The sequence below is a fragment of the Convolutriloba macropyga genome, chromosome 11, assembly GCF_964194025.1.
Source record: "Convolutriloba macropyga chromosome 11, txConMacr16.3, whole genome shotgun sequence".
Taxonomy (NCBI): Eukaryota; Metazoa; Xenacoelomorpha; order Acoela; family Convolutidae; genus Convolutriloba; species Convolutriloba macropyga.
This window is the reverse complement of record NC_134478.1, coordinates 25,736,302-25,758,628: the sequence shown is the minus strand read 5'-3', so window position 1 is coordinate 25,758,628 and position 22,327 is coordinate 25,736,302. Positions and strand designations below refer to the sequence as shown.

General features: G+C 34.9%; 1 protein-coding gene across 1 annotated transcript in view; it reads left to right on the top strand.

Annotated features, from left to right (window-relative positions):
• LOC142349972 (uncharacterized) overlaps positions 1 to 11,611 on the top strand; it is an 85,803-nt gene extending 74,192 nt beyond the window's left edge. The window contains exons 9-13 of the mRNA XM_075401844.1: positions 273 to 365; positions 633 to 910; positions 3,933 to 4,042; positions 4,368 to 4,664; positions 10,872 to 11,611. Coding sequence (XP_075257959.1) covers positions 273 to 365; positions 633 to 910; positions 3,933 to 4,042; positions 4,368 to 4,664; positions 10,872 to 10,983 — 890 coding nt within the window. The 3' untranslated portion in view covers positions 10,984 to 11,611. The remainder of the gene's footprint in view (positions 1 to 272; positions 366 to 632; positions 911 to 3,932; positions 4,043 to 4,367; positions 4,665 to 10,871) is intronic.
• The last annotated feature ends 10,716 nt before the right edge of the window (positions 11,612 to 22,327 follow it).

Sequence of the window (22,327 nt, the reverse complement as noted above, 5' to 3'; positions counted from 1 at the left end):
GTAGCCCCGAATCATCATTTAAAACAGTTCCTATTAATTTTCACGCTCTAGGATATCAAACAGCAAATGTTTCCAAAGTGGCTGTTGTTCAATCAAACGCAAATTTGCATTGCAAAACGAATTTTTAGCTTTCAATTTCTTTAACAGTCGCTGTCCATAATTGAAACTGCGAAGAATCTGAGTAGTTTTTGGGCATATTGATGACAGGAGTAAAATCTCAATGGATTTCTAATGTTCAGCTTAGCATGTTGTCAGAGTGATATATGTTGTAGGTACGTTTGGATTGTTGCACAATGCTTCCGTAGCTCACAAAGAGACTTCTGGTGACATGTCTCAACACCCAGTCCTTGTCAAAACTGTCAAAGGTAACAAGATGCACAGAAGTTGACACATTTTGGCTGCTTTTAAGCTTTTAATTTCTCAAGCTACGTGAACTTCCTTAGCATCCATTTCCACAAGAAGAAGCATCGCGTCAAGAAAGGTTTCCCTTAAATTAAGGAAGTAGAAACTCGATCAGTCTTTGTTTTGCAGATTAGATCGAGTATGTAGTATTTATGAGTAATAGCCAGAAAGTTATCCTGTACATCTGTTCAAAATTCTGATTATTCGAAGTGTCCTTTTCTCTTCTGCAGATCAGTCCTCGATGGACCAAATTGACACTATGCTACACGAGTGCAATGTATTCGCCACAGTTAGTGCAGCCGACTGTGCACACATCCTCCCGTGCTTGACTGTCGTATTCGGATGCGGAAGCAACCAGTCAACTGGCCAAACGGGAGCCAATCAAGACGAAGATGCCGAGGGTGGCTCAGGTGGGAGTAAATACTGTCCTCCACCCTTGGTTGTGTACCCCCAGACAGCGTTTGGGATACTGAAACTGCATTTGCGACATCTGAGGTCTACGCGTCAGGTTAGATTGTTCGTACATTTTATTTTGAGCTGTCTGTAAAATTATGGATGAGATATCTGAGTTTAGAGCAGCTCATTAAACGTAACTGGAAACACTTCGCTCAAGTCTTTTTTTAAATAGCCGCCCTCATCTTCTCAGCCGGCTATTATAGCGCTCCTATTTTTTTACAATCAAAGAATTGGATTGTATTGGTGCTCTGTCTTTTTATAGCTGCGAAGCTGTAAGCTGAGCGTAGCTATATTGCGGTGCTCTTGGTTTTTTTTTGTTTCGTCGTCTGACGCTCTTTTTTCGTTTTACATTTGTTCACACAGCAAAGCTGAAAAAGTCAAATTTTCTGAATGACTTCTTCCTCTCACTAACGGCATTTGCGCGCGTGACGTCATTTCTCACTCGCTTTAGCGAAAGTTTTTAGGTTATTTGCGTGATTAGATAGATTTTGATCATACGTGACTTACCTCACTCAATAAAATGACTTTTGCACTTTAAAACTTAGGTTTAATTTGAATTTGTTTAAGGTCAAAAGAACTCATTTGTGTAGTAAAGGTCCCTAATAAGAGGCTTCTGTGGAATGAATTTTAACAACCTTTATTGATTTATCGCTGAATGTTTTTTAGCCTAGTTTTTTGAGTGGCGTCGATTTTTTTTTCAATTTAGATCTGTATCTGTTTCTATCTATTATATGGCACGCAAGTCTATTCTTTCGCAGCTATTCCGGCAATCTGCCGGCTATGTTTTTTATTTTTGTAAGATTTTTTCACACTTTTCATGACTTTGAGCTTTCAGAACGGGATAAACAGGTAAAGCTCAGCGGGCATCAACTTTCATTAGAGGCCCTTAGACGCGTTTAATAGTCTTTCAATTGCTTAGAGTGGCGAAGCTACTGGGAATGCCGTAATTCAAGGTTAAAATGTCATTTTTAGAAGTTTTCGAGCCCAAAATGTTCCAATTTTTTAAATGTTTTTTCGCCATTTTTCGAAATTTTTGTAGGACCAGTCTGAAATTGAGGTTTGTAAACGTTGATAAGTCTTTTCCAAGGCATAATTATTTTCTATGACCGTTTTAAGAGCTATATGTTCTGGTGTTCCAAATATAAACAGGCAATTTTATACTAATTTTTACAATTTAAAGTTTTAATAAGTTTTTTAAAAATTTGTTTGTCATTTTTTGAGCTTTTTCAGCCCTAGGTTTCAAAAAACCTGCTTCAGGGATTGATAATAGATTACTGCATAGTTTCTAGTTTAAATGGAATGGTTTTTGAACAATTTAACATCACGAGTTTTTGCAATTTTTTGATAAAACTTGCAAGTTTTTTTGAAAGCTTTTGTCATTTTTTAGGTTGCTCGATCATCAAAGGCCACAGAATTTTCTCTACGGTTTAATACTAGGTTACTGCATAGTTTCTAGTGGCAATGAATAAGTAACTGCACATTTTTATGGAGGTAATGGCTTTTTTAATAACATGAGTTTTTGTAATATTTTGATAAACTTTAATTGTTTTTTTCAATATTTCTGAAAATTGTTATGTTCCAAATTTATTGACGTTTATGAGTCAGTGAAACTATTTAAGGTTTGAAATAAAAACGTTTTATAGTTTCTGGAGAAGATGAACAGTTCTGAAGATGTTAATATCACGAATTTTAGCATTTTTTTTGTTTAAAATTTTTAATTGTTTTTTTAAATCTATTTGCCAGTTCTGAGTTTAACTATCTTTACTGTCCAACAAAACTTTTCAGGTCTTGCAGGTGGGTTATATGGCAGAACACCACAGACCAAAAAATGGCTTTGATCATCTTATTGCCGCAAAATTTAGTAAATTTCTTTAAATTTTGCACTTGTCAGTTTTTTTGAAGCGTTCGTCAAATTTCTCGAGTTTATCTACCTTTAGTGGAGTCTCTTTCATGTCTTGTGCGTGAGTAAATGAGTATTTGGAATTGTATTATATTTGGCCTTCATGATAAAAGCTTCAAGAGTTTTATCCATGATTATTTTCTTATTTAATTTGTTTGATTATTTTAGTTTCTCAACTTTGTGATTGTCTTTTTGCTGGAATTGTTCAGTTGATCTGCTGGTCAGGTTCTCATTAGTTCCCAGTATTTCAATCAATTCTTTGGATTGTATTTCAGGACTTGTCCTGCTATGTTTTTTTACTTCGTCGAATAAAAAAATGTTTCGCTTTACCTCATTTTGCCGCTTTTTCAACATTTTGCGTGTTATCTTTTTGACTTCTCTATGCTAGTTTCTCTCTTCTCTCATTCTGCTAAAAGTGATTTTGAACATCAGTTGCTAAGCAAAGCAATTCAAAATGAACAGAGTCAGTATAAAAAATTGAAGTCAGAAGTAGAAACGGGATAAACCCATAAAGCACAATTTTAGATGCCCGCTATTTGAACGTCGTTCCTATAAGTCTGAGTTACCATCTCTAATGATTATTGGTATTGATAGTAGTCCCTGTAGCCTCTCTCTATGAAACAGAAGTACGTTATGTTCAACTACGAAATGCCATCAAAATAAATCGGACTTAAAAAATGTTTTTGTACAAAAAATTTTTTTTTTCAATATCTTCTATTTTTTCAATCCCAATCATGCTTATTGGAATCAACGGCGGCTATTTTCACGCAATCTGCCGGGTATGTTTTCTTTAGAAATTTTGTATTAAACACCTTAATACATGGACTTGAGGCTTGGACTTCAGTTCATCCTAATTTATTTTATCGCTCTTAATTTGCCAAGATCTTTTTACACATTAATAATACAATTTTAAACCTTCTCCATACGTGCTAATAATTCTCTTAGAATTCTTAACACTACATTGTTTTTAAACTATGTTCTGTATTTTATAGTTCATACTCAAAGGAATTAACAGTGTTTTTTTCTTAATATTCGAGTGAGTTCCAAATGTAAAACCTATATGTCGACCAAGTTATTATAGTTTCTGATGAACAGAAATAGAATGTCCTGTGCTCAGGTTTAAGGGTATCGTGTCTTATCGGGCATGTTTTAGTACAGCTGCTAATTATTTCAGTCTTTGACTACTCGCGACATTGTTGGAATGGGAATTCAGATTCTGCATGGACTTCAGTTCATAGTGAAGAGCAAGCTGGAGTTCAATGACTTAGCCACTAGAAATTGCTTGTAAGTATTCGTCCAATTATGATCTTATGGCTGCTCACAATTGAACCAAAGTATTTTTTGGCTGCCTTGACACAAAACGATTTTTTTTGCTCAAGTAGTTACAGCGTTATTTATTTCGAATGTTTTGCGGAAACTGCTTCAGTTAAACGAAAGAAAGAAAAAATTTTCTATCAAGTCTTTTGGTTCATGAGTGCTTCAATTGAATAGAGTAACGCCTGAATAGCAAATCATGTTATTCAGCAATGTCCGACAACATTGTTGACGAAAGTGCAGCAGCTCAAAAGAGATCGCAGAAAAATGAACAACTGCTGGAGTTCTGTTTTAGTCTTGACGAGGGTTGGGTAGTGAAGATAGGAGACGCAGCTCTTGCCCGGGATCTGTTCCCAGAGGACTATCAATGTTTGGGCGACAACGTCAACCGACCAATAAAGTGGCTGGCTATTGAGGCTATCTCAAAGTACATTTACTCTCCTGCCAATGATGTGTGGAGTTTTGGCATCACTCTGTGGGAGCTGTGGACCTTGGCAGAGAACCCCTACGAGGACATTGACCCCTTTGAAATGGTCTCTTTCCTGAAAGAGGGTGGAAGATTGTACCAGCCTCAGAACTGTCCCGATGCACTGTAAGATTTACATCGAAACAACTTTTATTACAGTGCCATTAATTTGGCTTCTTATACAATCATATTAATTGAGAAATTATTATAGCGGCGAAGTTGTAAACAGAGGGCGGGGGGGGGGGGTAAATTTCGGCACCCTTTCTTTAATAGCCGCGAAGCGATAGCGAGGCTGCTAATCTCGTTGTAGTTTTTTGACAATCCAACGGATTTGGATTTTATTGGGGCGCTCTTTTTTAGAGATCCGTCCACGCTTCGACTTTCTTATGTTCATGACAAGTCAAACTAGAGTCGTGATTGTAGTTACGCTGAAGTTGGAAAGCGAGCAGAAATTTGGTAGGTTTGAAGCGTGATTTTTTCAACCTACCTTCAAAGTGGAGTGAGAAATTGGTGTTTGAACGAGTTATCAGTTATTGAGAGTGAATTTTTTGTCATTTTCCCAGTTTATCGATCTTCAAGGGCCAATTTAAATTTTTTAAGTCTTGCAAATGATTTCTTAGACATATTCTTTAGGCAGGCAAAAATGGTTTTGAACATACTGATATTCCGAATTAATATACCGAAGTATGTGGTATATTTCAGTTTTGCCATCTTTAGTGGCCAATGAACCCCGTTAAGGTCTTCTGCATGGTTTAATGGGTTGTGAAAGTGGATGAAAGTTGGCCTTCAGCGTAAAAGCTTCGAAAGTTATAACAATGATTATTTTTTTGTTTAGTTTGTTTAATTGTTTTTTGTTTCTCCCCTGTTTTGCCTTTGACTGTTTGCCTTTTCCGCTGCCGTTGCTCAATTGATCTGCTGGTCAGATGCATTTGTTATAAGTTTTTAATAGCCGCCTCATCTTCTCAGCCGGCTATTATAGCGCTCCTATTTTTTTTTTTTTACTTCGTCGAATAAAAAAATTTTTCGCTTTACCTCATTTTGCCGCTTTTTCAACATTTTGCGTGATATCTTTTTGACTTCTCTAGACTAGTTTCTCTCTTCTCTCATTCTGCTAAAAGTGATTTTGAACATCAGTTGCTAAGCAAAGCAATTCAAAATGAACAGAGTCAGTATAAAAAATTGAAGTCAGAAGTAGAAACGGGATAAACCCATAAAGCCCAATTTTAGATGCCCGCTATTTGAACGTCGTTCCTATAAGTCTTAGTTACCATCTCTAATGCTTATTGGTATTGATAGTAGCCCCTGTAGCCTCTCTCTAAGAAACAGAAGTACGTTATCTTCAACTACGAAATGCCATCAAAATAAATCGGACTTAAAAAATGTTTTTGTACAAAAATCTTTTTTTTTCAATATCTTCTGTTCTTTCAATCCCAACCATGCTTATTGGAATCAACGGCGGCTATTTTCCGGCAATCTGCCGGGTATGTTTCAATTATTTGGATTGTATTTCAGGACATGACCTGTTAAGTTTTTGTAAGATGTTCTGACACTTTTTTTTCATTACTACGGGCTAAACAGGTCATACGGGCTAAACAGGTAAATGCTCAGCGGGAATCAGGTTTCATTAGAGACCCCTAGCCGGTTTCAGTAGTCCGTCAAGTGCTTAGAGTGGATGAGGCCAGTGTGAAGGCCTTATTTCGAGGTTAAATTGTCATTTTCAGGAGTTTTCTAACCCAGTAATGGTGCAATTTTCCCCTCTTGTCATTTTTTTGTTTGACCAGTCTTAAATTGACGTATATAAAGGGTGATGAAGCTCTTTCAAGACACAATTATTTTCTTTCTCCCTTTTTGAGATATGTTTTGCAAACGTAAACATGCAAATTTAAACTAATGTTTCCTATTCCAAGAATTTTTTTGAATATGTTTTCCGAAATAATTTACCAAAGTATGTGGTATATTTCTTTAGAGTTTTGCCATATTTGGCTTGTGTGTGTGTGTTTGCGCGCGCGTGCGTGTGTGTGTGTGTTTGTTTGTTTGTGCGAGAATGTGTGTGTGTGTGTGTGTGTGTGTGGTGTGTGCATGTGAATGGGGTTTGGCGTCATTTGTTACACCCGGTGCGTGATACGTTTTTGATGACTTTCCTCACTCTCTAAATGACTTAAAATTAATATTAAGGTAACTTAGGAAAAGGTAAAAAATTTTTGGCCAAAAGAGGACTCCTGTACAGTATATTTATTTTCAATAGGCTCTACTTTTTTAAACAGGTTTGAACCGTCCGGCATGCCTCTTTTTAAATTTGTTTCGAGTTGTTTTTCTCGGTGCTTTTCACACACACAGTTCAATTGCAGTTCATGGTCTAATTTTTTGTTCTCTCAATCGAAATTCTTTGACGCTAATTTTGGTGACATGTTTTTGACTCCCCAAACCTCATAAAAGCAATTTTTTTGATCTTTTCAAACGCTTTTCGAAGTTCTTTACGTGCGTGTCATTTTTTGCCATTATTAGCAAGGAGTTTTTAGCTGCATTGCGTGATCATTTTAAAATCATAAAATCCCGTACCTCACTCTCTAGATGATATCGAACGCTAACACATTTTTTAATAGCCGCCCTCATCTTCTCAGCCGGCTATTATAGCGCTCCTATTTTTTTACAATTCAAAGAATTTGAATTGTATTGGGGCGCTGTCTTTTTTTTACGACTCGAAGAGGAGTATTGGTTTTCCTAAGGTTTTTTTTTACCGGAAGTACTATTCGTTCAGACGCTGTTTTGACCTAAAAGTGAAAGTGAGTGTGTGTGTGTGTGTTTGTTTGTGCGAGAATGTGTGTGTGTGTGTGTGGTGTGTGCATGTGAATGGGGGTTTGGTGTCATTTGTTACACCCGGTGCGTGATACGTTTTTGATGACTTTCCTCACTCTCTAAATGACCTAAAATTAATATCAAGGTAACTTTAGAAAAGGTAAAAAATTTTTGGCCAAAAGAGGACTCCTGTACAGTATATTTGTTTTCAATAGGCTCTATTTTTTAAAACAGGTTTGAACCGTCCTGCATGCCTCTTTTTAAATTTGTTTCGAGTAGTTTTTGTCGGTGCTTTTCACACACACAGTTCAATTGCAGTTCATGGTCTAATTTTTTGTTCTCTCAATCGAAATTCTTTGACGCTAATTTTGGTGACATATTTTTGACTCCCCAAACCCCATAAAAGTAATTTTTTTGATCTTTTTGAACGCTTTTCGAAGTTCTTTACGTGTGTGTCATTTTTTGCCATTATTAGCAAGGAGTTTTTAGCTGCATTGCGTGATCATTTTAAAATCATAAAATCCCGTACCTCACTCTCTAGATGATATCGAACGCTAACACATTTTTTAATAGCCGCCCTCATCTTCTCAGCCGGCTATTATAGCGCTCCTATTTTTTTACAATTCAAAGAATTTGAATTGTATTGGGGCGCTGTCTTTTTTACGACTCGAAGAGGAGTATTGGTTTTCTTAAGGTTTTTTTTTTTACCGGAAGTACTATTCGTTCAGACGCTGTTTTGACCTAAAAGTGAAAGTGAGTAAAATTGCCGTGTGAACTCCTTTTTTTCTGAGTGAGAGAAGTTTTTTGATCATGCGCCGCGTTTAGTGAATGAATTGTTGACTTTGAAAAGTAGTTTTTGACTGAATGGCACATATAGATAACCGTTTTTAGCCGTTTTTTCGTCCAAGTGGCCCAGTTTTTTTAGCTTGTAATTTGGTTTTTTTGTGGAAATAATTTTTATTCGATGCTATATTGAAATGTCAACCTCGGAAATTGATACCACAGTGTTTTGCAGAGCCTGAAGATGCGTTTCAAGTTCAAAACTGGCACATAATTCTTGATTTTTTAGTTTTTGGTTTGTTTTTTTTTTGCTTTTTTTCTATTAATTTCCTCATTTTGGATCTTTTAACCGTCTTAAAAGATCCAAAAATGCGTTAATGTGGCAACATCCTCTTGATATTTCATATACTCAACGCCTGCCTCTTTCTACCTCGGTGTAATTTTCTTTTATAAAATTTTACATCTGAGAATCCGATTTTGGTAGATTTTTTCAGTTTTTTTGTTTGTATTTTGGTTTTAATTAGTAGACTTAGTCTTTTTGTGCAACATGATGGACTTTAATCTCGTTTCAGAAAAAATTCAATCATTTTTTGGCGTTAAGTTTTTGAAAATAGTTAAAACTTTTTCACAAATGCAGTCTTAAAAGTTTTTTTGATGATTTTTTTGCAAAATGTTCCGATGTTTCGTATTTTCTCTATTTTCCATTTTTTGAGTTCACTTCAAGAGGATAAATTTTTGTATCGGATGGCTCGTTATCTTTTCTATGTCTCGAATGCTTAATAATGAAATGTATTCGTTTTTCTTGATTTTTTTAAATTTGATTTTTAACTTTCAAAAATCAAGAATGTGTTTTTGTTACGGTGTTCCTTACATTGTGTCCATATTCTTCACTTTCTAGTTAGTATCATTCTAGCTTCAGGCTGGCACCCACATTTATTTTCTGTATATTGATTTTTTCAGTTAAAAAATTGAATGATTTCAGCTTTTTCTTATATTTTCGTCGTTTCTCTGGTTTGCAATTGATTTCATTCAACATAAGGCAGTACTGGGAGTCTGCTAGCAGGATTTTTCCGAAACATCCACTTATTAATGGTTACTGCAACTATCTTCCGGCCTTGGTTTTAATTTAAACGATTATTTGCCTTTGAATATTCCTCTGCTGCTTATGTCTTTTCTATGATCAAATTAGTTTTTGAATTAGTATGAATTATGTTGTCTAGCTTATGTACAAGCTTATTTGCAGTGATTAGAAGTGGAATTTGTAGTGGTTTTCTGATTCTTAACTTTGAGCATTCTTTTGAAAAGATTTAACTTAGTTTCTAAGATTATCTGCCGTTTGCTTTCGCGATCTTTGAGATTAGCATCATGAAATAATTATTTGAGGGCAATTGCTGGCCCTATTAGCTTTCTCAGCCTATCAGTATTTTGACCATTTTAACTATTTCGGACGTTTTTAACGTTACCAAACGTTTTCAATAATATAAGAATTTGCTGTGTTTTGTTTCTCTTGGTGACAGTGGTTTAAGTCCACTTAACCAAATTTTAGATCAGACCTGGGGAGATAATGAGTTAATGGTTTACTACAACGGGTAATGGCTTCCGCTGCATTTACGGTTTTGTTGGTGAAGTTTTGGCGCTTCGAGTCGCTTCCGGAATTCTTCTGGCTATGTTTTTAAGATCTGTTCACACATTTTCAAGATTTTTGAAAACAAATTGGAGTAGTGATTTTGGTCACGCCGAAACAGGAAGTGGAGCGAAAAAGCGAGTGGTTTTGCGGCGTGAAATTTTTGCGCTCTAATTTTAAAGTAGAGTGAGAAAACAGTGTTTGAACAAAAATTCGCTTTCTCGCTAGTGGTTTTTTGTTCACATGCGGCAATTTCACTTTGATTTTTACTGTTTTCGATTTTTTGTATCGGATTTTTTCTAAGTAGTTTTCCCAATCCATTCATAGTCCGTTCTTTGTCTAGTTTTCTGTTTAGTCAATGAAAATTCTTTGAATTGCACGTCAGGACTTGTCCTGCTATGTTTTTTTTTCTTCGTCGAATAAAAAAATGTTTCGCTTTACCTCATTTTGCCGCTTTTTCAACATTTTGCGTGAAATCTTTTTGACTTCTCTAGGCTAGTTTCTCTCTTCTCTCATTCTGCTTAAAAGTGATTTTGAACATCAGTTGCTCTGCAAATCAATTCAAAGTGAAAATAGTCAGTATAAAAAATTGAAGTCAGAAGTAGAAACGTGATAAACCCATAAAGCCCAATTTTAGATGCCCGCTATTTGAACGTCGTTCCTATAAGTCTTAGTTACCATCTCTAATGCTTATTGGTATTGATAGTAGCCCCTGTAGCCTCTCTCCAAGAAACAGAAGTACGTTATGTTCAACTACGAAATGCCATCAAAATAAATCGGACTTAAAAAATGTTTTTGTACAAAAAATCTTTTTTTTCAATCCCAATCATGCTTATTGGAATCAACGGCGGCTATTTTCCGGCAATCTGCCGGGTATGTTTCAACATTCGCTTTAAAATGGTGCTTTAGATCGCATCGGCGACTACATTAATGCAATTATTTGTCTATTGCTGTTTCTAATCTACAGCAAAAGAAGTCAGTTTTGGCAATCTGTCCTCTATTTTACTGAATTCTAGACAATAAAACTAGCACCTATAAAAGTCAAATTGTCGTAGTATTAACTCCAAAGTTACTTGAAAACGTGGAGATTTAATATCAGATTTTTTTTCTTTTGATCAATCTCTTCGCTTTAGATACCGTTGCATGTGCAGCTGCTGGGCTTACGATGCAGTAGATCGACCCAACATCTCCAAACTGATCAAGTACCTGCAAGAGTTCTATACTGCTCTGGGCGCATTCCTATAGCTGCTTGGCTTCCGATTGTGAGAAGTGATGAGAAAATTGAGTATTCGTGTGTACACTGGAGACGTCATCCTTGCATCAAATAAATTGTAAAAGGGAACTGTAATGAATGACCAGGACAATCACGTTATATGCCAAAATAGAATACGAGCAATAATCTTAAACTAAATTACATCAATTACACAATCAGTCTTTACCATATAGCTACATTTTCCTCTAAATTTGCAATTTATTATTTTGTCGCCCAATTCCACGCTTTTTGTAATTTTCCAGGGTTGTAAATGCAGTATGTTTAACCAGTAAAATTTTCATAATTAATCTTACTTGTGAAACGTTCTGACCCCAGATATTCGATGCTGCAATACTTAGTGTGTATAATTAAACACTTTAGATTTTAGCTATTTCTATCTTTTTGTCTTTCTATCGTTTGATGCTTGTCTGTTAAGGTAGCTTTATGCAATTACATCTACTGTACAACGTTTTAACTTATGTCAATCAGAAATCTGAGCATTTAATGTCGCTTTATGTGCTTACCAGTCAAGTTACTATTCTATTCTGTACAACTAACTAATACTACTATTTGCAATTGTAGAATGTTTAGATGTTTGAACAATTCAGTGTTTCGAAGAAAGCAGGTTTTAAAAAGAATACACGAGCTTATCAATTTCTTGCGTAAGATTTTAGAATACTGATTTTTCAGTTGGCGATTTCTGGATAAAAATTGAACACTCTATTTTCTAAGATGCTACAGAAATATACACGATGGGCAGCGTAAACTCTCTTGGTTCTTCAATAATAGCTTGCAATTACTTTTTAATAGAAACTATAAACACATTGCTGAATCTGAATGCTCTCGACTCATTGAGCCCAGGCTCTTTCTTGAATTGTTCCATAAAAATTCTTATTAATAGCCGCCGTTAGCTTCTCATCGGCTATTATTTAGGCTCTCTTTTTATAGCTGCGAAGCTGTAAGCTGAGCGTAGCTATATTGCGGTGCTCTTGGTTTTTTTTGTTTCGTCGTCTGACGCTTTATTTTCGTTTTACATTTGTTCTAGAACATTCTGTCTCGTCACTGCTTAAATGGCTTTTTCGCGCTTGATTTCACGCTTTCTGCGAGACCTAAATTGCGGTTATTCAGAAACAGAATCTGTTCCTAAAACAAAGTTGATTGTAAGAAAACAGATTGTTTGGTCCGACAGCCGAGTGGATAAGGCGACTGGCTGTTAATCCGGAGATCGCCGGTTCGAGCCGCGACAGGGAAACTTTTTTTGCATCCAAAAACAACCTCCTTTGAAATAAACTTGTAAGTTTATCAACTCACTTCTGTATCTTTTTCCATCTGTATTTTACGGCACGCAAGTCTATTTCGCAGCTATTCCGGCAATCTGCCGGCTATGTTTTATAATTCAAAGAATCTGAATTGAACTGGGCGCTGTCATTCTTTAAAGATCTGTTCACACATTTTCATGAATTTTGAAGTCAAATTGGAGTAGTGATTATGGTCACGCCGAAACAAGAGGAGCGAAAAAACCAGTGGTGATTATTTTTACTTGAAGTTTTCACACAGATCAAGTCAACGGTGTTAGAACAAAAATTCACTTTAGCGATTGTGATTTTTCTGTTCACATGCGGCAATTTGACTCTGATTTTTACTGTTATTCAGTTTTTCTAATTGAATTCTTTCTAATTGGTTTTCCCAATCCATTGATTGTCGATTCTAGGCCTCGATTTTTTTAGTCAATGAAAATTCCTTGAATTGAATATCAGGACTTGTGCTGCTACTTTTTTTTAATTCGCTCTACCTATTGATCAGGTTTTTCCTTTTACGTAAGTACGGATTTTCACGTTTGACTTCTGAGTTACCTCACTCACTCTGTAAACCAAATGGACTTCAAATTCTTTCACTCACTGAATGAAGTAATATAGTGAATACGGCCAAAGTCAAAAGAGAAAATCAAGTGAAACGGGATAAATGTATAAAGACCGCCAATTAAGTGCATTAGGTTATAAAAGTTCATTAAAGCGATTGCTAGTTGACATTAGTATTATGCTTGATAGCGTTAAGTTTAGAAGCTGAATTGGGAGAAATTTTACGAATTTGCAGAAATAGGAACACTTTGACACTTAGAAAAACTGTCAATTTCTATCTGTTAATTTTTTCCCAATTAATCAATCCCAATAAGCTTCCAGCAGGTCAACGGCTCCTAATTTCCCACAATGTGACGGCTATGTAATTGGAATTTTGGCGTTCAACATTTTTGATCTTGATAACGTTTCAGCAAATTAATTTTTGCATTTAAATTTCTTTGCCTTACAACACTATTATCGATTTGATTTCTAATTAATGTGTATTTTTCTTCTTTTCATGTAGTAATTAATTGATGGTATGTATAATCCAGTTCCAGATTAAAATGCGCTTTTCTCGTTCTGAATTAAGAGTCTCACATATGCCGATAATCTCGTAGGACCTTAATTGGAAAAACCTGGTTTTCCTCTTTTAATTGTGCTGAGGATTTATACTTGGCACAGTGGAAGCTGGCCTTCACTGCGCCGCTTGGTTGTTTTTCTAACGTTCTGTAAAGATTTTCGTTGAGAGCAAAGCTATAAAATACTCTAGATGACTTCGTACTACCGCATTCAGGATTAATATCCTTAGATTCGAAGGGAAAGGTTCCTCAATGTGTATATTGCTTTAATTTTTTGGGCAATTTCTGATATCTTGCTTTACATTTGAGTCATAACTAAACTTCTTGTCTTCTTTTACACCAAGTTAATTCACCTACTTGACTTTCTTGAAAATTTGGTCATTCACAATGAGTTGTTTTTGCACACCATGGTGGCCGAAAACCATGCATTCTGTTTGCTCGGGATTCATTTTTAATTATGACAATTGAAGTAGTTAATCATTTCAATAATGCAAATTTTCTAGTACATTCATACTTTCATCTATATTATGAATACTGCTAATAACACAGTGTTATCGGCAAATTGGACATTTAAACAGTCTGCTTGAGTACATATCGTTTACTTTACAGGTTGAGCAGAAGCTGACCGAGGACATACTTTCTAAATTATTCAACACCGCTCTTTGTGACCTCTGATCTAATTAGCTGATAATTGCTTTAACTGCATTCATGGCAAATCTTTGCAAAGTGAGTCTTCTTAACAAAATATGATAATCTTTTGAATCAACAGTTTTTGATAATTGCAGACCAGAAGCACCAAAAAACTTTTTGAGTTCGAACGTACCCCAACAATTTCATTCAAATAAACAAAAGCAACAAAAGTTGACAATTTTGGAAACCGAATTGTCTTTGAGATAGTAGTCGCTCCACGTTTAAAAAATCAAAAGTTTGGTGTTTTAAGAGTTTTTAGAAAACATTTCTTAATTCAAGTATCAGTGAATTTGGTCTATAATTGAATGGTGTCATCATTTTTAAAAATGAAGTTCAGCATTCTTCAGGCTGCTGCATCTTTGGTCGCCAGTTGAAAAGAAAAATAATTGAATTGGTTCCGCTAAATAAACTGCACCATCTCTAAGTACCCGAGAGGGGATTTGTGGACAACCCTAGGTTTTGTTGGGATTTTATCTCAGTAGAACTTCCAAGTAATCCTGACTAGTGATGTATGTAAACTCGAAAACGGTTTTTTACTGAGGTTTCCGGAATCACATTTTTTTCATTATAGAAGTCGTCAGGTTAATTGAATCTGTAATTCAATAAGTTCACAATTTTTTCTTAAATCTGACTAATTTTAGCTCTAACTAAATCGATTTCTATTTCTAAGTATAGTATTTCCGAGTTCGCGGATTGTCATTCCAGTCACATCGGAGGAGAAATTAAAGTTTTCTAAGCCATGATATTTGCACTTGCATGTCCTTTTGCTACTTTTTTGCTCAGGCATATTTCTGACAGGTCTCTAGTGCCATCTAAGGATGTATGTTTTGTGATTTTTAAAACCTTTTGTCATTTTTAATAAATGTTCTAGGACCATTTGGTTTCAATACAGTGCTTTTTGAGTTTTGACCATATTTGTTCTCTTTAATTACCGCAAAATGATAGCTGGGGCTCGTATGGGTCATCTCTAGTTTTTTACGACTCAAAGAGGAGTATTGATTTTCTTGAGGTTTTTTTATATCTGAAGTACTATTTGTTCCGACGGCGTTTTATCCTAAAATCGAAAATCAGTGGAATTGGCGTGTGAACCATTTTTATTTGAGCACCCAATTTTTGATCAAGCGTTGCGTTCGCTAAATGACTTTTTGTTTTTGAAAGAAGTTTTTGACAGAATGCCGCTTATAGATATATATTTAGTAGTTTTTTGTTCAATGTGTAGAGTTTTTTCGTGCACTTTTTTCGAAGAAATAATTTCTGTTTGACAATGTATCGATATGTAACTTTAAGAAATTATTACAATAACTTTTCTGAGTGTGTACTCATGGTCCTCAATTTCAAAATGGGTACATATTTTTCATTTTTTTAAGTTTTTTTCTTGCTTTTTTCATTAATTTCTCTTTTTTTGTATCTTTAAACAGAATTTTTTCAAAACCCAGTGTATTTGGCAACTTTCCACTAATAATTCCTGCTTTGAAAGCTTTTTTAATATGAAGTTTTTTCTTTAAATTGTACACATGCTAATCCAATTTGGCTTGTTTTTGTTCAAATTTTAATAGTTTTGTTTGTATTTTGGTTTTATATGCTAATTTTTGTTTCGTTTTTCTGCTTTTATTAGTTTTAAAAATTCAGTGACATTAGTAGATTTTCTCAGTATTGTGGTCTACAATTGCTGCATTTTTATATTGCAGCACTAAGTGGAGAAACCTGGTTTTCCCTTTTAAATTGTGCTGAGGAATAATGCTTAGCACACTGGAAGCTGGCCTTCACTGCCCAGCTTACTTGTTTTTCTAATGCTGTGATAAGATTTTTGTTGAGAGCAAAGCTACAAAATACTGTAGGTGACTTAGTACTAGTGCATTCATGATTAATATTCTTAGATTCAAAGGGAAAAATTCCTCAATGTGTTTATTGCTTTAATTTCTTGGGCAATTTCTGATATCTTGCTTTACATGTGAATCATAACTAAACTTCTTGTCCTCTTTTACACCAAGTTAATTCACCTATCTGACGCCCTTGAAAAATTGATCATTCACAATGAGCTGTTTCTGCTCACCATGGTTGCCCTAAATCATGCATCCTGTTTGCTCGAGATTCTTTTTTAATTAGTGACAATTGATGTAGTTAATCATTTCAATAATGCAAATGTTCTAGTACATTCATTCTTTCATCTATATTATGAACACTGCCCATAACACTGTGTTATCGGCAAATTGGACATTTAAACAGTCTGCTTGAGCACATATCGTTTACTTAACAGGTTGAGCAGAAGCTGACCGAGGACATTCCCCTGCGGTACTCCTTCTTCAGAGTTTAACCACTTACTTTCTACATAATTCAACGCCACTCTTTGTGACTTGTGATCTAAAAATATACATTTGTTTTAACTTCATTAATGGCAAAGTGAGTCTTCTTAATAAAATATGATAACCTTTTGAATCAAAGGCTTTTGATAATTGGAGAAGAGAAGCAGCAAAAAAACTTTGTTCAGTTCATATGTGACTGAATAGTTCATCTCAAATAAACAAAAGCAACACTAGTTGACAGTTTTGGAAACCGAAATGTGTTTCAGATAGTAGCCGCTCCATGTTTACAAAGTCAATAGTTTGGTGTTTTAATAGTTTTTAGAAAACCTTTCTTAATTCAAGAATCAGTGAATTTGGTCTATAATTGAATGGTGTCATCATTCTGTTTTGCATTCTTTAGGCTACTGCATCTTTGAACGCTCGTTAAAAAGAAAAAAAAAGAAATGGTTCCGCTAAATGAACTGCACCATCTCTAAGCGCCCCAGGGGGACTTTTGAAGGACCCTGGGTTTTGTTGGGACTTTATCTTAGTAGAACTTTCAAGTACTCCTGACTAGTGATGTAAACTCGAAAACGGTTTTTTACTGAGGTTTCCGGAATCACATTTTTTTCATTATAGAAGTCGTCAGGTTAATTGAATCTGTAATTCAATAAGTTCACAATTTTTTCTTAAATCTGACTAATTTTAGCTCTAACTAAATCGATTTTTATTTCTAAGTAAATCCCCGAGTTCGCGGATTGTCATTCCAGTCACATCGGAGGAGAAATTAAAGTTTTCTAAGCCATGATATTTGCACTTGCATGTCCTTTTGCTACTTTTTTGCTCAGGCATATTTCTGACAGGTCTCTAGTGCCATCTAAGGATGCATGTTTTGTGATTTTTAAAACCTTTTGTCATTTTTAATACTAGTTTTAGCACCGCTTGGTTCTAGCACTATTTGTTCAGACGGCGTTTTGTCCTAAAAGCGAAAATCAGTGGAATTGGCGTGTGGACCATTTTTATCTGAGCGCCCAATTTTTTGATCAAGCGTTGCGTTCACTGAATGACTTTTCAACTTTGAAAGGTGTTTTTGACAGAATTCAGCTTATAGATACGTTTTTAGTCGTTTTTTCTCCAATGGGCACTGTTTTTTCTTGCAATTTTTTGTAGAAATAATCTCTGTTTGACGCTGTATCGATATGTAACCCAAACCAATTAATAACATAATTTTTCTGAGGGTGTACTCTTGGGCGTCAATTTCAAAAAGGGTACACACTTCTCATTTTTTTAAGTTTTTTTCTTTTTCCATTAATTTCTTCTGTTTTATATCTTTAATCAGAATTTTTTCAAAAACGAGCGCATTTGCCAACTTGCCATAAATAATTCATGCTTTGAAGGTTTTTTAAAGAGCTATTTTTTGCTTTAAATTGTACACATGCTAATCCGATTCGGCTTGATTTTGTTCAAATTTTCATAGGTTTCTTGTATTTTGGTTTTATATGCTAAGTTTTGTCTAGTTTTTCTGCTTTTATTAGTTTTTATAAATTCAGTGACATCGGTACATTTTTTCAGTATTGTGGTCTACAATTGCTGCATTTGTATATTGCAGCACTGACATTTTGTTAAATTTACTTTTAAAAACGTTGACTGAATTATATCCTCTGTGAAGACTTTTTGGGCTTTGTTTTGTTCTTGACTATTTTTTGAACTTTGTTTTGTTTCTGATGTCATTTTGTTGATTAATTAAATGTTTGCAATAGTTTGAACTCATTTTATCTAAGATATCTCCAACAAGGGAGAAGTATATATTATTTTTGTCTGAATTTCAGTTACTCCAAAAATTTAGTGTTTTATGAGTCCTAAATTTTGCTATTGTTTTTTCTTCAGAAAATTTCAGTTGAGTTTGAAAAAATTATATCTGCCTAATGATTGCACAATGCCTTTTTGGAAGCCCATTTGATTGCTGAACTCATTAGATGCTTTTTTTGGAAGCCAATTGCTGAACGCAATTTAGTCCTGTCAGTATTTGAGCATACTAAGATTTGTGGTCATAATTAGACTTTATCATGTTTTTTAAGATTTTAAGATAAACTTTTGCGGTATCATGATATCAGGGAAATATTTCTGTCAAAATTATGTCATAAGTTTTAAATTTGTACGGTTTACGTCAAACTTTACTCTTTGTGACAGCGGTTCGAATTTTACCTAATAACTCAATTTGAACTACCTGTGAGGTAAAGAGTTTTTATTTTTGGGATTTGAGTTTTCAGTTTTGTTATGTAAGAAAGGATATACAATTTTTTATTACTGTTTTGGAAATTACTCGTTTGTAAACAATTTGGTTTTAGATCAAGAGGTCGCATAGTTATGCTCTATTAGAAAAGTGGAAATAATAATTCTCGTAGAGGATAAATTCTAATACAATCGATCATGAAAGACTTGTATTAAATTTTGATCTATTTTCTTGCTGATGATATTAACATTTTATAAAAACATACACCAATAAGTTCTGTATTGATCAAGGAATTATCAAAAGTAGCCAATTGGACGATGTCGTGCAACAATCAAGTCAGAAGCAAAACTTGAAAAAACATTGACTTTTGTCCTTATCGCAACCAAAACGAGTTGGTTGTTCCCGCAACTTAAAACTGATATAAAAAACTTAACAAACTGTCTAGAACAATGTAATTGAATCCTTATCTACATTCTCTTACATTTTATGGTTTACCCCTCGTTCAAAGAACAAAACCTTCTTTCCCCAAAACAATTCTCCCCTGTTACCGGCAAATAGTTTCTTTGTTCCACAACTTGTGCGACGCACTGAAGAGAGCATCAGCGGTCAGTGCAACCATCAAGTGCCGAGCACAGTAAACGGAACCCGAAAGCTGGCAGCCGGTCTAGACAAAGAAAAGACACAGAAAAGACACAGAAAAGACACAGAAAAGACACAAAAAAAAAGACAAGCAATTTTTTCAGCGACGAAGCCAAGTTTGGGTTACAAACGTCACCCCGACGAGAGGATCAAGTTTTTTTACTGGTTTCAGACGTCACCAGCAGATGTCCGCCCGAGGTCTCAGACGTTACCTCTGATGTCCTGTTCCCCGGTTAGAGCCATCCAAAATTCTTACTTTTTTTTCGACAAAAAGCCTCCAAAAAATTGATATTTGTCCCCCAAAAAAGCTTATTTGTTACTATAACAACTCGATTCAAAAACCTTGACTAGTTTCATTATTTTCAAAGCGGGTTAAGGCAATTTTCTCATTTTTAAAGAAAAATCTGCGAAAAAAAACACAAAAATCAGAGAAATGTTCCTTAAATCAGAAAATTCAAAAAACACAATTTAGTTTTCTGACTACATATCCGTTTCAATTGCGGAAAAAACTATTAAACCACTCTTTTGAATTGGTTTGTAATCAAACAGAAAGCTATTTGCATCGATATATCCAATCAGTATCATATAAATCAGAAATGTCGGAAAAAATTTTTTGAAATCAGAAAATTCAAAAAACACAATTTAGTTTTCTGACTACCTATCCGTTTCAATTGCGGAAAAAACTATAAAACCACTCTTCTGAAGTGGTTGTCGATTAAATAAAAAGCCACTTTGATCGATATATCACATTGGTATCATATCAATGAGAAATGTCAGAAAAAATTTTTTGAATTCAGAAAATTCAAAAAACACAATTTAGTTTTCTGACTACCTATCCGTTTCAATTGCGGAAAAAACTATTAAACCACTCTTCTGAAGTAATTTTCGATCAAACAGAAAGCTATTTGCATCGATATATCCAATCAGTATCATTTAAATAAGAAATGTCGGAGAATATTTTTTGAATTCAGAAAATTCAAAAAACACAATTTAGTTTTCTGACTACATATCCGTTTCAATTGCGGAAAAAACTATTAAACCACTCTTCTGGAGTGGTTTTCGATCAAACAAAAAGCCACTTTGATCGATATATCACATCGGTATCATATCAATGAGAAATGTCAGAAAAAATTTTTTGAAGTCAGAAAATTCAAAAAACACAATTTAGTTTTCTGACTACATATCCGTTTGAATTGCGGAAAAAACTATTCAACCACTCTTCTGAATTGGTTTTCGATCAAACAAAAGCCACTTTGATCGATATATCACACCAGCATCATATAAATGAGAAATGTCAGAGAAAAAAAATTTTTTTTGAATTCAGAAAATTCAAAAACATAAAAGTTTTCTGACGACATATTCTTTTGAATTCCCAAATAAAACACTAAACAAACCCCTAAGACAAGTCAATGTCAGTCGCCTTCATAGTTTCAACCGTATAGGGAAGTGAATAGAAAGTCATTAGCCTCCACACAAAATATCAAAGCTTTCAATTGACCAAAATAACTACCATTTTAATTCTTTTTTGGAAAAAACATCCAAAACTTGATTTTTGCAGAAGTCCTCGGTCTCAGACGTTGCCGTCTGCGAAGTCCCTTTATCCCTATTGGTTTCAGACGTTACCATCAGCAGAAGAGGAGTTTTCGAAGAAAATTGGTTCCAGTAGTCACCAGAAAATTTGATGTCTTTTTTTCTACTTTCAATTTTTTTTTGAAAGGCAGATCTCAGACGTTATCTGTGGGAGAGAGCTTTGAAAGTTTAGTAGAGTCAATGCATATTAAAGATAACGAAGAAAGAGTGAAAAACAACAGATAGTGTCACACAGTTTTAAAGAAAACGAAAAAGTTTTTGCAAAACCCGAAAAAAGTCAATACACCAAAGAGTTCCAAAGATTTCCACAAAATGACTCGTCTCTGCAATTTTCTAGCATTCAGTAGCCCCTCTGTAACTCTTGTTGCCTAAACGTATCGTATTTTTACAAATTTCTTATCTTTAGCCGTCACAGCAACAATAAACTCCTAGAAAAAGAACAGGTTTCAAAGTTATAAATTCGCAAAAAACTGTGAGAGGTATTTTTTAATCATAGTGCTCAGTTAGGGTTAGGGAGCTAAGAAAAATTTCTTGGGTAGCTTTATAAGCTTGGTAATTTATTCGTATTGAGAGAAAAGGTCGAGTTTATTGAAGTTTTCAAGAAAAAGGAGTTTAATGTAACAATTATTTGAGTTCTGGTCTAATATTGGTTCAACTGCATAATTGTGGCAAGGCACAGTTTTCCTGTAAACCCCAGTAGCCACACACACTAGTTCAAACAGTTAACGCCAGCTATTTTAGCGAAACTTGTGTTAATTCAACAAAAAACAAGCATTTATTTAGGTCTGTTGAACGAAAAACGGTTAAAACGCGCTAACGTTCGGAAAGCTTTTAGGTTTTTTTTAGTGCAAAAAGCTAGATTTAGCACACAAAACACATCCTAGGACATCATTTTTGAGAAAAGTTGCGTCGCTGGTCTTTTGAACAAGAAAAAACTAGGATCATTAGCATTCAAACCTTAGACAACCTTTTTTCAAATCAAAAATTTGCGTCGCTCCGGTTCTCAAAGCCGTTTTTCACCTTCAGTAACGAGCTGCATCACCAACAGCATCAACAGTCAGCCTCAACAAAGCAACAGCCACCAAGATGTCGAAGCAGAACAGCGCTGAATGTCAGTTTGCCATCAATATGTTCAAAGCGACAGAAATGTCAATGAAGAAACTGCTCGATCTCCTTGAGAAAACTGTGGAGCAGAAAAGGAGTTTCCGATCATTGTCTTTGATGATCAACAAGATCAAAGGCCAGGAAGCGGAGCTCAAGAGACTCTCAGAGGAAGTGATGAGACAGCAGCCACATCAAAGCACTGCATCATCAATATTGAATAGGCAAACGACATTAATAACTCGACTCAATGAATTGGAACTGCAAGTCGATCTCTTGGACGATAATGGCCAGCTCAGTCAGTCTTCCAGTCGCATTAGGGATGATGTCAGCATGATCTCCAGCAGAAGAAACTTGTCTCAGCAATCAACACCTGCGCCCAGTGA